General features: G+C 34.4%; 2 protein-coding genes and 4 pseudogenes across 2 annotated transcripts; 2 read left to right on the top strand and 4 right to left on the bottom strand.

Moving 5' to 3' along the window:
* Positions 1 to 855: 855 nt before the first annotated feature.
* On the bottom strand, positions 856 to 1,430 carry LOC132167918 (auxin-responsive protein SAUR24 pseudogene; annotated as a pseudogene).
* Positions 1,431 to 2,583: 1,153 nt separating this feature from the next.
* On the top strand, positions 2,584 to 2,955 carry LOC148587435 (auxin-responsive protein SAUR23-like; annotated as a pseudogene).
* A 2,274-nt stretch (positions 2,956 to 5,229) lies between these two features.
* Positions 5,230 to 5,613, bottom strand: LOC132167911 (auxin-responsive protein SAUR21-like). The gene has a single exon (XM_059578956.2). The coding sequence runs from the start codon at positions 5,539 to 5,541 to the stop codon at positions 5,236 to 5,238; it is 306 nt and encodes a 101-aa protein (XP_059434939.1). The 5' UTR covers positions 5,542 to 5,613; the 3' UTR covers positions 5,230 to 5,235.
* Positions 5,614 to 6,412: 799 nt separating this feature from the next.
* On the top strand, positions 6,413 to 6,853 carry LOC132167909 (auxin-responsive protein SAUR23 pseudogene; annotated as a pseudogene).
* Positions 6,854 to 9,155: 2,302 nt separating this feature from the next.
* On the bottom strand, positions 9,156 to 10,047 carry LOC132167917 (auxin-induced protein X10A-like). The gene has a single exon (XM_059578962.2). The coding sequence runs from the start codon at positions 10,045 to 10,047 to the stop codon at positions 9,517 to 9,519; it is 531 nt and encodes a 176-aa protein (XP_059434945.2). The 3' UTR covers positions 9,156 to 9,516.
* A 2,149-nt stretch (positions 10,048 to 12,196) lies between these two features.
* LOC148587434 (auxin-responsive protein SAUR22 pseudogene) lies at positions 12,197 to 12,499 on the bottom strand (annotated as a pseudogene).
* Positions 12,500 to 17,063: the final 4,564 nt, after the last annotated feature.

Genomic DNA, 17,063 nt, shown 5'->3' with positions numbered 1-17,063 from the left:
CTTCTCTTTTTCCCCCATTTTCGTTCACTTTTGTTATGATCTCATAATCTGTTAGGATTTTTGAGAATTTGCTATTTAGTGAAAAGTAAGGAGAAAATTGAGAGAAAACACAGGGAATTCAATTTAAAAGAAGAAGACGGTGATAAGAATTACCGGCTCCATTTGTTAAAATGTTCTACATCTATCTTTTACTTTCTCTTTTCAAAACAAAAATATTAACAAACAACCAAAACACAAAATACTCATAAGAACACCAAGAAGAAAAAAAATCACCTTTATCTTGCATCATAACACTTTTTCAAATAAAAAACAACAGACACCACCAAAACACATTGACAAACAAAGCTGTTATACTCAATTGTTTATAACCATGTCGTTTTTGAAAAAAGTAAGCCTTGATTGAATTGTTAGTGTTTCATAATGAAAATTACATTCACAATCCGAATGGTTATTGTTAAATCACAAATTATCCCAAAAATTTAAGCTAATAAAAAATGATTAATTTAATTATTTAGATAATATTCTAACAACCATGATAGTTCACGGTTACAATGTGAAACAAAGGAGCTAAGGCATTAACCAGTACATAAAAAAGAACTTCTATGCAAAATATTTGCATGGAAAGCTTTGATTCCCAACTTTTGATATAAAAGAAAAAGAATTTTACAATGATGTGTGATAGAAGCCAATGCTCTTAATTCAAAATTGAAAACATGGATTTTTGGGTCAATGTTGTTCTCAACACTACTCATTCTCATGTCTTTCATTTCTCTATTGAGCCACCCAGATTACAAGTAGATCACTGAAGGCTTCTCTACATGGGATTTTGTGAGATACTCCGGGTATAAAGTTGGAACCATGAAGCACCTCCTCTGGTTTCTACACATTGCCTTCAAATCTGGCGCCTCTTGCACTCTCCATATCAGCTGGAAAATCTGCTTGGCCTGAGTAGTCCAAGCAAGGCGAAGGGATATGTTCTTCAGATGCTGCAGGACCTTCTTCTTAACAACTTTCTCAATCGAGTGTACATTTGCCACCTTATCCTTCTCCAGAAAGAGATAAAGTGCATGAGTTTAGAAATCTGTTTTGCTGATTGATCTTGCTGCCATGCATCACAATCTGTTTAAGCGAGAAGTGAGATCAATAAGGACATCTTCTCTGCAAGGAATTGTTAGACCACCCATTGGATGATCAAACCCAAATTCTTCCGAGGCCTCGTTTAACAAGTTCTGAAATGAAGGCTCATTTAGCAATGATATAGGTAGAATGAATCGCTTCTTCTGGTCCTCACCAACATAGACTGAAAAGAACCCTTTCGGAACAATTTTATTTGAGAACGCTGCTTCTTTGCCACTTAGAAAAGACCAGCGGAGAAGCTGCTTAACATGCATAATTGCTGGAACTCGAATAGCCATTTCTTTAAAAGCTTGAACTTCAAAAAGGGCTTTGGAGAAAAAGGTGGATAAATGTTTACTTGTGGAGATAAGTGAACTTGATTTGGGTGTTAGAATAACATGTATGTGTGTATATATAGATGAAAGGAGGGATGGGAAAATCTGTGAAATGTGAGTATGAGTATTGTGGGGTATTGATGAAAGACATTGGCATTTGAAGCATCACATGCTTTTGTCTTCCAACTCATCATCAAGAACTTGGTGCTGGTTGAAATAGTCCAACAATTTATGGGAGGGTAGCCTACATGGGACCCCATTGAAGATAAGAGATGTGGCTAGGAGAAACCTCCTGTGGAGTTCTAATGTTATGTGGCCAGCATCTCAATTGGAGTAAGTCTTAAAGAGAGATTTATCTAACATTGGGGACCATCAAAGGACTTTCTTTAAGAGGGATCATATGGTTTTGCCTCTCTCTATGTGAAAGGATGATTGAATAGGAAAACCAAACCACCCTAGCATGTTATGTTGTAGATGATTCTAACATCTCAATCCAACTTAACCGAATAACAAAACTCAGTGAATTATGTATCTGCTGAAGAAAGTTATGTCATTTTATTTGGTCAGTGCTGTAGTTTCTATTGGTGGACCACCACTAGATAACCCACAATGATCAGTTATAGCAGCCTATTTGGTCAGTGAAACATAAGCATTTGAAGGATCACATGGAAATGTCTTCCAACTCATCGTCAAGGACATGTTAGTGATTGAGACATGAAAAGTTGGAAGACATTTTGGGCATGCTTTTCTGGGAGAGCAACCTACAAAGGGCCCCAGTTGAAATCAAAGATGAATGGATTTGAGAAAATCTGTACGACTGGCTCACCTCTTACACTAGAAGTGCATATATGCTGGGGCCCTTGTAGGTTGTTCTCAAAGAAAGGATTGTGCAAACTTGTTCCAAAAAATACAAAGCCTCAACCACTACCATGTTGTTGAGATGGAAGACGGGTCCATGTGATCCTTCAAATGCTTATCTCTTGCAACAAAAATCTCACTGTTATGCTTCTGCGCCACACTTCACATTTTAGAGACTTTCACATTTCAATCATCTATATATACACATATCATTCCTTAGTCAAATCAAGTCCTCACATCCTCTGCTATCAAATCGTTACTTTCTTCTCTCTTTTCATTTGTGATCTTCACCATCTTTCTTGGCAGATAGCAATGGCTATTCACTTGCCTGGTATTATACATGCTAAGCACATTCTCCGCTGATCAAACTCATTTGCAAAGAGAGCAGCTTCCACATTTTCGGATGTTCCAAAAGGCCACCTTGCTATATATGTTGGAGAGAGCGAAATGAAGCGATTCATAGTTCCAGTATCACTTCTAAACCATCCTTCATTCCAACAGTTGCTAGGCAAGGCTGAGGAAGAATTTGGTTTTGATCATCCATTGGGTGGTCTCACAATTCCCTGCAGCAAAGACCTCTTCATTGATCTCACTTCTCACTTACATGAATTGTTGTAATACATAAACAAGCAGTGACAATTTTGTAAATCCATGTATATTCTTCATTTTTTTTAGCAGAAGAAGAGATGGGGATTGAATACCTACTCTTAAGTTTTTCTAAACGAATGATTGCGGTCTCTCTTACACTCTCTCACATTCTCTCACATTCTCCTCAGCTTTAATTGATCTTTAGATTCTGTGATATTTCAAGCCCCTTTGATTTTGTTTGATTTGACTTGTTTTTCTTTGAATGATAGTCAATCTATTGTAGGCATTGGTTTTCGAGAGTCTAATTTGGTCCACAGTAACATAGTTCTTGTGAATAATTTCCTCACAAGAATATATAGCTAGGGTCCAAGCTAATCTCAGAAATTGAGGTGCATTCTGTTCTGAAATGCAAGTTCGATCTCCTTGAGTTATCAATGAACTATATAGCATTCAACAGTTACTAATCATAGTTGAGTAATGCATAAGCCTATAGTTTAGCCTTTGGATAAGCCATTAAATAGAACTTGGAAACAACTTCCTAGCACAAAAATTGATAGACACTAATTTCAAATTTGTTATGATTTGGTGTGGTGCAAACCAAAACCTGGCTCAGTTTTGATGATTTCGTCATTTCGTCATAAGAAAGCTGCATAACTTATACTCCATAGAAAAAAATTGCAAAATTAATCTTCTCTGCTGCAATGGTGAAATCTGCTCAAGCAATCAAGGATGTTTTGGCTTATTTTGCTGATATTTTGGGTTGGAAGGCTAACCCAAGTAAGAGTTGTGTTCTTTTCTGGCCTGTCTGCTACCGAGAAGGAACTTCTGCTTGATTGTCTTCAAATGAAGGAAGCAAATCTTCCTGTACGCTACTTGGGGGTCCCTCTAATATCCAAAAAATTGTCAGCAGCGGATTGTGGTGTTTTCCTTGAGGAGGTTTCAGCAAACATCAACTCTTGGTTGTCCAAGAAATTAACTTTTGATGGCAGGTTATCTTGTGTACTGATCATCTATTTTTATCCTCCCTAAACAGATTATTAGACTTTTGGGGCAAAAGTTCAACAGATTCCTTTGGTTAGGGACTGATGATGTCAACTCTAGAGAAAGGAAGGTTGGAGCTTGATATGTGTACCCAAGGAGGAGGGAGGTTTGGGAATTAAAAGATTGGAGGATTGGAACAAGGCTTCCATGTTGAGGCACTTTTGGAATCTTTTTGCAAGGGCTAGCTCTTTGTGGGTTGCATGGGTGAAACAGTACTTGCTAAAAGGTAAGAGCTTTTGGCAAGTGAAAATCCCTCAAGTGTGCTTTTGGAGTTGGAGGAAACTCTTGAAGTTGCCTAACAGTGCTAGACAATTCATTTTGTTTAAGGTTGGGAATGATAGGAGTTTTACTGAGATTTGGAATTTGTTTCCTTTCCTGTGTGGTGTAATGCAGTATAGAAAAGCTGAGAAACTCTGGTTGTCTTGCATACTTATGGAGGTAAGGGATTTTCTCAATTCCTCAAGATCATTCCATAAAGGCTACTGTAACAGAACCAAGATAGGTTCAATAGAAAATCTTAAGGGTTCAAGATGACTGCTTTTTATAGAAAATGTCGCCAATAGAGAGGCTCGAAGGTATAAGAGACGGCAATAACAATGGAGGAGAGAAATGTGCTGATGAACATACTCCAAACCACCAGGAATGCTTAGATACCGCTCGGATGTTGGCAACAGCTTTGCTCAATGTTGTGTGCCAAGCATAGAATATGGGAAATCAAAATGAAAAGAGTAGATGCTCATTCTGAGATTTTTGTGGAATTCACTATCCCACTTTGTTGGAAGTTAGGGCCCCATAATGGTAGAAACTTGGAAAACCAATATTGGATGATTGTTCAGAGTTATTGGTTGCACAATAGAACAAAAGAGACGATGCCTCAAAAAAGAGAGCACGAGTGCCCATTTTTTCATGAGTAATGCTAGAAATCGCTGCTTTATCATACTGTGTTATGCAGACTGGCATTGTCACGTCAACATAATAAAGTAGTGGTGAAATAGAAGTGTAGTTTCTAACATTCCCTATTTCCACATTGTGAGCGTAAAGTGAGGTGGTCCGCTTTCTCACATTATGGGCGAAAAAATAAAAATAAACACAATCTCGTAATAGGTAACAATCCCCATCTCTTTAATGTTTTATATGAACATAATGGCTCTTAATGTTTTAAAGATAGAAACAAATTGTGAAACTGCAATAAATCTGGTTGTCAAATTTATAATGGGTAACAATCCCCATCTATTCTGCCAAAACGAAAGAGACAATATACATGGATTTACAAAAATTTGCACTGCTTGTTTATGTACTACAACAACTCTTGTAAGCGAGAAGTGAGATCAGTGAAGATGTCTTCGCTGCAGGGGATTGTGAGGCCCCCCATTGGATGATCAAATCCAAATTCTTCCTCAGCCTTGCCTAGCAATTGTTGGAATGAAGAGTGGTTCAGAAATGATACCGGAACAACGAACCGCTTCTTTTGGCCCTCTCCAACATATATAGCAAGGTGGCCCTTTGGAACATCCATAAATGCTGAAGCTGCTTTCTTTGCAAATGAGTTTGATCGGCGGAGAATGTTCTTAGCATTTGTAATACCAGGCAAGCGAATAGCCATTGCTATCTGCTCAGAAAGATGGTGAAGATTACAGATGAAAAGGGAGAAAAAAGTAAAGGATTTGAAAGCAGAGGATGTGAGGACTTGGTTTGGCTATGCAATGATATGCGTATGTATTTATAAGCATTTGAGGTCTCTGAAATGAGGAGTGAATGGTGCAGAGGCATTCGGGTGGGGATCATTTGTTCGAAACATAAGCATTTGAAGGATCACATGGACTTGTCTTCAAACTCATCGTCTAGGACATTAAAAGTTGGGAGACATTTTAGGCATGCTTTTCTGGGTGAACAACCAACAAGGGCCCCAGTTGAAATCAAAGATATATAAGTGGATTGGAACAACTTCCCAACGTCTGGCATGTGGAGATAAGCATTTGAAGTCTGTGAAATGTGGAGTGAGTGGTGCTGAGGCATGCGGGTAGCAGGATGTTTGAAGGATCACATGGAGCTGTCCTCCAACTCATTGCAAAGAACTTGGCAGTGGTTGAGATATATCTGTTGGAGCACATTTTGCGCAATCTTTTCTGGGAGAACAACCCACAAGGGCCCCAGTTGAAATCAAAGACATATTGGGATTGTAAAACACTTTCAACATATATGTCAAGTATCCTCTTCTAGTGTATTGTCAACCAGTCGTACAGAGATTTATCCAATCCATATGTCTTTGATTTCAACTGGGTCCCTTGTAGGTTGTTCTGCAAGAAATATAAAGCCTCAATCACTACCATGTTGTTGAGATGGAAGACAAGTTCATGTGATCCTTCAAATGCTTATGTCCTATTCCACAATGCAGAGACTTTCACAAGCTAGTCATATCTATATATACATGCACATAACACATCATTCCCTACCCAAACACAAGTCTTCAAATCCTCTGCCCCCTTTTAGTTTCTGATCTTCACTATCTTTCCCAGAAACAACATACATATAAAGCAATGGCTATTCGCTTGCCCGGTATTACAAACGCTAAGAACATTCTCCGCCGGTCAAACTCATTTGCAAAGAAAGCAGCTTCAGCATTTATGGATGTTCCAAAGGGCCACCTTGCTATATATGTTGGAGAGAGCCAAAAGAAGCGGTTCGTCGTTCCAGTATCATTTCTGAACCACTCTTCATTCCAAGAATTGCTAGGCAAGGCTGAGGAAGAATTTGGATTTGATCATCCAATGGGTGGCCTCACAATCCCCTGCAGTGAAGACATCTTCATTCATCTCACTTCTCGCTTACATGAGTTGTTGTAATACATAAACAAGCAGTGCCTATTTTGTAAATCCATGTATATTCTTCATTTTTTTAACAGAAGAAGAGATGGGGTTTGACTACCTACCCTGAGTTTTTCTAATCGAATGATTGCACTTTCTCTTACACTCTCCTCATATTCTCAGTTTAATTGATTCTGTAATATTTCAAGCCCCTTTGGTTTCGTTTGATTTGGCATGTTTTTCCATGGATATTTGTAAATTCCAGTCAATTTAAATTGGTAAAATCTTTTCAGTTAATTGATAAAAAAAAATTTCAAAAATCGTGACTACATCAGAAGAAAGAAAGAATTATGGAAAAAGATGAATTTGTTAAAATTTTTGTTTTTTACTCTCAAAACAAAAACATTATCAAATAACGCAGAACATGTTTGTGAGTATACCATGACGGCTTGATTTGATATCACAAATGAAAACTGAAAAGGGAGAAGAAAGTAAGGATTTGATATCAGAGGATCTGAAGACTTGATCTTGCTGTGAAAGGATTTCTTCAGACTTCATATATATAATTATAGATGAGTGGTGTAGAGGGATCCAGGTGGGGTTGGTGGGAGACATTAGCATTTGAAGGATCACATGGACCTGTTTTTCTACTCATCATGAAGAACTTGATAGCAATTGAGACTTTGGAACACGCTGAGCACAAGCATTTGCCTGGAGAACAACCTACAAGGGACCCAGTTTAAAGGAAAGACATGTGGATTGGAGAAAAATTTGAACTAACTGGCTGACCTCTTGCTATGGAGGACAAGATTAGACATATATGTCGATCATGCAAACTTAACTCGTATCTTTACAACAAGTTTAACCTCAATGAAATCTAGATGCTAGAAACAGAAAAGTTATCTGTATCAGCAAAATACTCTGATTCTATGACATTCTCTTAATTTGCCTTAGTATCAGAAAAGTTATCTGTATCAGAAAAGTTACAATGAGTTTGAGGACAAACCCCCGTGGAGAGCACATGAAGTATGTCCTACAAGTAGTCATAGCTGGAGCAACCCTACATATCTCAAACAAGTACTGCATTGTAAGTGATGAAATTATTGGAAGCCACTGTAAGAATCATCAGTAGAAGCATCAAAATTTAGGTGCTGACTAATGGAACAACAAGTTTCTTTTCTTTTCTTCCCATTTTTGTTCACTTTTGTTATGATCTCATAATTTGTTAGGATTGTCGAGACTATGTGATTTAGTGAAAAAGTACAGATCAAAATGGAGAGAAAACAAGCAGGAATTCATGTGGTTCGACAAGAACGAGTTTCTAATTTCACTTCTCGACTCAGCCTATGTGGCCTTTACACTAAGAGTCTTGCTATTTGGCCGCTAAGAGTCAGACAAGTGTCTACCAAAGTCTGACATGACTTTATTAAAAAAAAAAAAAAAATTGTAAAAATCTCTCTCTCTTCCCCCATTTCGTTTTTTTTTTTTTTTTTGTTAGTTAAATTTTTATGAATTAATATTTAATTTCTAATGCCTCAAAACTTGTTTTTGAATTCAAAACTAAAACTTAGAGGCGAAAACTTAACCCCTTAAAGATGATATCACCCAAAAGGAATTCAATCATCCTAAATTTGGTACTAATGTCTCAAATTTGGTGCTAATATCTCAAATTTGAATTCCCCTTTAATGTTTATCTTCTTTAATTAAAAAAATAAAAATAAATAAAATTTGTAAATGTCTGAAGCTTGAGGCAGCCGTAAATCTCTACTCTTACACTAAAGCTCAGTGTTATTTTAGAATATTAGCCATCATTTCTAATATAATCAATGTAAGAGATAGTAACAACCTTGGCCTTATAAGATTAAGTTCCTCTAGTCATTTACAAGTAGGGCTTCCAAGGGTATTTAATGCGCATCTAAAATTAAACAAAAATATTAGCAAACAACCAAAACACCAAAAACTCATAAAAATACAAAAACAGTTTTCACCTTTAAATCAAAAACAAAAAACAATGCCGAAACACATTAACAAACAAAGCCATTATATTCAATGGTAAATAACCATGTGGTTTTTGAAAAAAGTAAGTTTTGATCGAATTGTTAGTTTCATAATGGCAATTACATTCACAATTCCAATGGTTATTGTCAAATCACAACTTATCTCAAACTTTTGAGCTTTTAATAAACTGGTTGATTTAATTAATTTTCTTACTGTTATCATAGTTGGTGGTTACAATGTGAAACAAAGGAGCTAAGGCATTACCCAATACATAAAGAAGGACTTATATGAAATAGATTTGCATGGAATGTTTTGATTCCCAAATTTTCATATAAAAGACAAAGAATTTTACAATGATTTGTGAAATAACCCAATGCTCTTAATTCAAAATTGAAAAGATGGATTTTTGGGTCAATGGTGTTCTCAACACTACTCATTATCATGTCTTTCATTTCTCTATTGAGCCACCCAGATTACAAGTAGATCACAGAAGGCTTCTCTGCGTGGAATTTTGTGAGATATTTCGGGTATAAAGTTGGAACCATGAAGCACCTCCTCTGAGTTTCTCCACATTGCCTTCAAATCTGTGGCCTCTTGAACTCCCCACATCTTCTGGAAAATCTGCTTGCCCTGAGCAGTCCAAGGCAAAGGGATATGTTCTTCAGATACTGCAGTACCTTCCGCTTAGCAACATTCACAACCTTATCCTTCTCCAGAAAGAGATAAAGTGCATGAGTTTACAAATCTGTTTTGCTGATTAATCTTGCTGCCATGTATCACAATCTGTTTAAGCGAGAAGTGAGATCAATAAGGACATCTTCTCTGCAAGGAATTGTTAGACCACCCATTGGATGATCAAACCCAAATTCTTCTGCAGCCTCATTTAACAAGTTCTGAAATGAAGGCTCATTTAGGTATGATATAGGTAGAATGAACCGCCTCTTCTGGCCCTCACCAACATAGACTGCAAAGTAACCTTTCGGAACAATTTTAGTTGTGAAAGCTGCTTCTTTGCCGCTTAGAAAAGACCCACGGAGAAACTGCTTAACATGCATAATTGCAGGAACTCGAATAGCCATTTCTGTAAAAGCTTGACCTTCAGAAACAACTTCGGAGAAAAAGGTGGATAAATGTTTACTTGTGGAGATAAGTGGACTTGGTTTGGCTGTTGGAATAGCATGTATGTGTATATATAGATGAAAGGAGGGATAGAAGAATTTCTGAAATGTGAGTATAAGTATTGTGGGGTATTGGTGAAAGACATAGGCATTTGAAGGATCACATGCTTTTGTCTTCCAACTCATCATCAATAACTTGGTGTTGGTTGAAACAGTACTTCAAGGAAGACCTTATGTCCAACAATTTCTGGGGTGGTAACGAACATGGGACCCCACTTGAAGTTAAGAGATGTGGCTAGGAGAAACCTCCTGTGGAGTTCTAATGTTATGTGGCCAGCATTCTCAATTGGAGTAGGTCTTAAAGAGAGATATATCTAACATTGGGGACCATCAAAGGACATTTTTCAAGAGGGATCATATGCTTTTGTCTCTCTGTATTTTCATTACTTTTAATGCTCTAATCTATATGTTATTCATCAATCATAGCCAGTCACATAACAGAGCAAACTACAGAGCCCACATTCTCTATTTACACTCCATACAAATTAAACGAACCGACCTGTTGGACCAAATATTAACTAGTAGGGACAAATATGTGGACCAGGTACATTACAAATTACACACAAACAAGTTATCACTTCATGTGAACATGTTGCTTAATACAAAATGCAGAAGAATTGGAGAGGAAATGAGTGGACCCTGAACCTGAAAGGTTGATCAAATAGGAAAACCAAACCACTCTAGAATCTAAAAGGATGAAGAAAGTTTTTAATTTTATTTGGTCAATGCAGGAGTCTCTATTGGTGGACCATAACCAGATAATCCACAATGATCAACTATAGCAGCCTTCACCTTCAAGATATATATTGCATGCCTGGGATGTATGATTTTAATGATTGGATTGAGTGCTAAGTGATGACCAATGGCTAGTTTATATGAAAAAGTTCCTAGACCATCACATATTGTCCATTGGCTAAGTGATGACCAATGGACATTATCAGTTGTGAGTCATTCATGTTTTTTCCTTCAAAACACAATGCTAATTGTAAACCGCTTGGTCCAACTAAGGGGGAAATTCAAAATTGCACAGGAAATTGGAAAGAAACTTAGAAAAGACTATGTAAAGGGGAAAAAGAAAGAAAGAAAGAAATATGCGGTAATCATGCACTAAATTTAGTCCAGAGCATCATTTCAATGTTTATAACTATCATGATTCCACCTTCCTATACTTGTTGACAATGAAGATGACCATCATTTTGTTCTGTATTTAACAACACATGAAAATGCGGATTGAGATATCAGCCTCTTTAAGGCCTCAGCACCAACTAGTTTCTGATAAATATCTTAAAGATCGATAAAAGTTTTTGGCTCATCATGTTTTTGACCACCTTAAATACAGATGAAAGGTATTCTGAATCCTCTAGCTTCATTCTTGTTCCAGTTATGTACTTCATGAACATGAACAGTTCTAAGCTCATTCTTCGAACACCATGCTACCAAATGAGTTGTAAGAGTCAAATGTCAGTGAATAGAGACTATTTATCCTTTCCCTTCCTTAGCAACTAATAACAACAGGCCATAGCATCACTTGTGCCTCAAAATTTGAAATTAAGGCCATCAGGGTTATCTTTAAATTGCATACAGAGTCATCTCTCTTAACTGTTTCCTTTTCACTGTTAATTTTCATCCAATTTAACTTGTGGTTTCCATCCAACTAAATAAAAAATATTTCTCTCACCCTCCTTTCTACAACTCGCTCAGCTGTCCAATCACATCCCACAAGCTAAGCCTAGCTTTTGAATTTGATAACATAATACATACACCAACATTCTTAGGATCCAGCTCAAGTGCTCCAAGCAGCCAATTTCTGCAACCCAAAATTCCCATAACCTGCCCATCTCCCTTTTATAGCGTCTCATTCATTAGCTTTCATGCCTTACCAATGTCCATTTTCTTCACATGCTGCTATATATAATAGAAAGACATCATTTTCGACTGATTGACAGATGATATAATAGAAAAACATATGATGTTCTGACTAGGCAAGCTTGGAGCTTTGTTTAATTGAAATCAAATTGTTAGGACCTCTGCTTTATACTATGTTTAATTACCACTTATCCCAAAGCTTAAACTAATAGGAAATTGTATTTTAATTATTTATGTAATACTTTAACAAAAAATAAAAAATAGACACTGATTATGTAAAAGAAAAAAAGCAATGATTCTATTTAACAGTTTCTTCAAATGGAGAGATCGTTTTTTTTCTGCCAAATAGCAGAAAACCAGAAAGAAAAAGAAAAAGAAAAAATTGATTTACAATGTATTGGCAAGATTTTAATTATGAACTACTCAAGCGAGAAGTGACATCAATGAAAGTATCTACTCTGCATGGAATTGTCAAACCACCAGTGGGATGATTAAACCCGAATTCATCTTCAGCCTTTCTTAGCAAATCTTGAAATGAAGGCTGGTTTAAGTAGGACACGGGAACCACAAATCTTTGCTTCTGCTTCTCTCCAACATAAACTGCAAAGAAGCCTCTTGGTACATCTGATGATGTTGAAGCTGCTCTAGATGCAGTCAAAGCAGACCTGCGTACAATTTGCTTAGCAAGAGCAACAACCGGCAAACGAACTCCCATGCTTTTGTTTTTATATGTATTTTCAGAAAAGAGTGAAGAAAGAGATCCAAGAGGATTTGTTCTTTCAAGAAAGCTATCAATAGAGAATGTGAAGGCTTGAGTTTGTTGAGACCATAGATATGTGTGTATTTATAGATGGAAATGGTATGTGAAAAATCCTGCAAGTGGTCAAGAGGAATTTCCTGGGATATATCTCATGAGGGTATCACATGGTTTGGTCTTCCAACTAATCAGCAAGGGTTGGCGTGCAAAATTTTTTGTGTTTATATGTTGATAAACACTATGCCCTACAACTTTCAAGATAAGCCAATGAAGGACCAGCAAGAGATTGGAAGAGAAGCAGGATACTTATGTTGATATGAGAGAAAAACTAAGCGACTGTTGGACAGAAGACAAGCTTAAGACAAGTGGTCATTTTTTAAGGAGAAATAAAGCTTTGAAGAGGAGTTTAAGGGGGGAAGTTCAAGAAAGCCATGGGTGTTGTTGAACCACCTATACCCATTTGTAAGCTTTCCCTCACAAGATTCACTTCACCCAATTTCAGATGATGATCTCTGTCCAAATGATCCGACTTCAACATCTCTTCCTGCTGCTTCTCATCCCACAAACCAAAGCTAGGATGTAAACTAAGAAAGAAGAATGCATTCTACTCAAGGCCTATTTCAGTCATATAAACCAGTGACAATGTCAGTTCACAATATCTCCTATCCTTGTTCAACCACAAAATTCTATGTTAGAATATTAGTTAAATGATAAAATTTATCATTTCTTATCCGCTTAAGCTGTTGGAATAAGTGGTAATCATATATATATATAAAAGCCGAGTTTTGACGTAGGGAATGCTTAGAATTGCGACACGTGTCCTCCTAACTCTATTTCCCACGTCTCTCTCTCTCTCTCTCCCTCTATCTCAACTTAAATGTCTTAAACTTTTTTGAGAAAAATGTCTTCAACTAATTCAATGGTTTAAGACATTTAATTAATTGTGCTAGCTCTCACTCTCCCATAATTTGTGTTTCAATCGTTTTTTATTTTTATTTTTAAATTAATTGTGCTAACTCTCTCCCATAATTTGTGTTTCAACCGTTTTCTCTCTCTCTCTCTCTCTCCCTCTATCTCCATTTAATTGTCTTAAATCTCTTTCCCATAATTTGTGTTTCAACCATATATATATATAAAAGCCGAGTTTTGACGTAGGGAATGCTTAGAATTGCGACACGTGTCCTCCTAACTCTATTTCCCACGTCTCTCTCTCTCTCTCTCCCTCTATCTCAACTTAAATGTCTTAAACTTTTTTGAGAAAAATGTCTTCAACTAATTCAATGGTTTAAGACATTTAATTAATTGTGCTAACTCTCACTCTCCCATAATTTGTGTTTCAATCGTTTTTTATTTTTATTTTTAAATTAATTGTGCTAACTCTCTCCCATAATTTGTATTTCAACCGTTTTCTCTCTCTCTCTCTCTCTCCCTCTATCTCCATTTAATTGTCTTAAATCTCTTTCCCATAATTTGTGTTTCAATCGTTTTTTTTTTAAAATTAATTCTGCTAACTCTCTCCCATAATTTGTGTTTCAACCATTTTTTGTCTCTCTCTCTTTCTCTCTCTCTCTCTCTCCCTCTATCTCCACTTAATTGTCTTAAATCTCTCTCTTTCTCCCTCTATCTCAATTTAAATGTCTTAAACTAATTCTATGGTTTAAGACAATTAATTGTGCTAACTTTCATTCTCCCATAATTTGTGTTTCAATCGTTTTTTTTTTAAAAAAAAAATTAATTGTGCTAACTCTCTCCCATAATTTGTGTTTCAACCGTTTTTTTTTTCTCTCTCTCTCTCTCCCTCTATCTCCACTTAATTGTCTTAAATCTCTCTCCCATAATTTGTGTTTCAATAGTTTTTTTTTTTTAATTAATTGTGCTAACTCTCTCCCATAATTTGTCTTTCAATCGTTTTTTGTCTCTCTCTCTCTATCCCCACTTAATTGTCTTAAATCTCTCTCCCATAATTTTATATCTGAATTCCTTTTTTTTTTTTTTAATTAATTGTGATAATTCTCACTCTCCCATAATCTCTCTCTCTCTCTCTCTCATAATTTATGTTTCAACCGTTTTTTTTTTAATATAATTTTATATTTGAACCTTTTCTTCTCTCTCTAAACTAATTATATGGTTTAAGTGTCTTAACTATTTCTCTCTCCCATAATTTTGTCTCTCTCTCTCTCCCATAATTTTCTCCACTTAAATGTCTTAAATCTCTCTCTCTCTCTCTCTCCCATAATTTATGTTTGAACCAATTTTTTGATTTTTTATTTGTAATGCATTGAGTTGTCTTAATAAAGAATACAAAAGGTTTTCAAATTCTCTATTTCTCTCTCTTTATTTAATTTTCTTTTTATCTTCTCTTGCTTTATGTTTATATCTTAATGTGAGATATATTATATATATATATATATATATATATATATATATATTCATCATCATCATAATGCATTAAATTGTCTTAATGAAGAAAACAAAAGGTTTGCAAATTCTCTATTTCTCTCTCTTTATTTAATTTTCTTTTTATCTTCTCTTCCTTTATGTTTATATTTCAATATGAGACAATTAAAATATATGAGTTTTATTTGTAATATATTTAATTGTCTTAATGAAGAAAACAAAAGGTTCCCAAATTCTTTCTTTCTCTCTCTGTTTATTTTTCTTTTTCTCTTCTCTTGCTTTCTATTTATATCTCAATGTTCCTCTGTCAATTTCACACTCAAATCAGGAAAAAGACAAGACTACAAGAGAGAGGTAGAGAGAGTTTCTAATCGTTGTTTCTCAATGATTTCTTTTCTTTATTTTATTTTTTTGCAAGAATAGTTCTTTTAAATTTTCCAATCGTTGTTTCTCAATGAAAAATTATACTATTCTCAATGAAGAGTAGAATAGTTATTTTCAATTATATTAGTATTTTCATTTTATTCATTTTTTTTTCTCTTTATTTTTGGTGCTTATATTCTTCCTTTTTTTTTTTTCTCCCGTATATTTTTTTCTAATTTTTTTTTTCTTCTCTTACTTTCTATTTATATCTCAATGTTCCTTTGTAAATTTTACAATCAATTTAGAAAAAGAAGAGAGAGAGAGAGAGAAAGAGATTTGCATTGCTGCTTCTCAATGAAAAATTATACTATAGTTATTTTTTTTATATATTTTTTTTTTCTAGAACAGTTCTTTTCAATTTTTCAATCGTTGTTTCTTAATGAAAAATTATACTACAGTTTTTTTTTTTTTTTTAATCTAGAATAGTTATTTTCAATTAGTTTTTTTTTTTCCTTTTTTTTATCTTTATTTCCGGTGCTTATGTTCTTCCTTTTTTTTTTTGTCCCTTATTTTTTTCTTCTAATTTATATATTATTTTTGATTCAAATGATTACTTTTCTTTGGTAAATTTTACATTGAACTCAAAAAATAATAATGAGAGAGAGTTTCTTATCGTTATTTTTTGTTGATAATTTTTTAGTTTGTACATGTTGTTGTTCATTGAGTGATTTAATTTTTTTTATCTGTTTACATGCTTAATTAATGGATGACATTGGTTTTTAAGGTTTTATTGGAATCGAGAAACGTATTCAGTAGAAAAAAACAATTCTTTCAATTATATTAAAATTTTATTTTTAGTTTTTTATTTTATCTTTATTTAATGTATTTATGTTCTTCCATTGTTATCCCTTAAATTTTCTACTAATTTATATATTATTTATTCAAATTGAATATTTTTCTTTTGTAAATTTCACATTGAATTAGGAAATGATAGTGAAAGAGTTTCCTATCATTATTTTTGGTACGGTGTAGGATGCTTTTTTAGATTATGTCAATGTTCATTATGTAGATTTTTTCGTCTTTGTTTTCCTGTATGTCTTAAAATTAGTTTCATTTACTTTATATATGTGAAGGATGGCTGTTAAAAAAAAAAAAAAAAATTAGTTGTGTTCTTCCTTTTTTTTCCCTTAAATTTTATACTAATTTATATATTATTTTTTCAAATTGATTAGTTTTCTTTTGTAAATTTCACGTTGAATTAAGGGAAATGATAGTGAAAAAATTTCCTATCATTATTTTTGGTACGATGTATAATTAGATTATGTCAGTATTCCTGCCAATGTTTTTTATCTCTTTCATTTTTAAAAAGAAAAATTAAACTACCAACATTCTTTTGTTTACAAAATTAGTAAACATAACTGTAATCAAATATCAATATGCTCATATATTTTAGAACACTTCTTTATTTTTGTTAGTGTAATAGAAAAATTTCTCAAAAAAATTGTTAATGAGGAGAAAGTTCAACTCCTGAAAGACAAAAGTTTACCATAATGGATTGTGTAGTAGAGGAGAAGTGGTGTCATTGTTGGAATATAATGATTAATCAATCATTTTGTGTAATTGATTAATCTATGTTTTTATTTTGAATTTTTTTTCCTTTATATTTCATTTTAAACTACATATATGGGAACAAATATTTAATATGTTTCAGTTTATAAGAACTAAAATTTATGAATTTTTAAATTTATTATATATGTATTGA

Source organism: Corylus avellana, chromosome 2 (genome assembly GCF_965113065.1).
Source record: "Corylus avellana chromosome 2, dhCorAvel1.hap1.2, whole genome shotgun sequence".
In the NCBI taxonomy this organism is placed as follows: domain Eukaryota; kingdom Viridiplantae; phylum Streptophyta; class Magnoliopsida; order Fagales; family Betulaceae; genus Corylus; species Corylus avellana.
Note: the sequence above shows the minus strand (reverse complement) of the source record. Positions and strands in the feature narration are given on the sequence as shown.

Coding starts and splice junctions, on each gene's coding strand:
- LOC132167917 (XM_059578962.2), bottom strand. CDS start 10,047: ATGATGAGTTGGAAGACAAAAGCATGTGATCCTTCAAATGCCTATGTC.
- LOC132167911 (XM_059578956.2), bottom strand. CDS start 5,541: ATGGCTATTCGCTTGCCTGGTATTACAAATGCTAAGAACATTCTCCGC.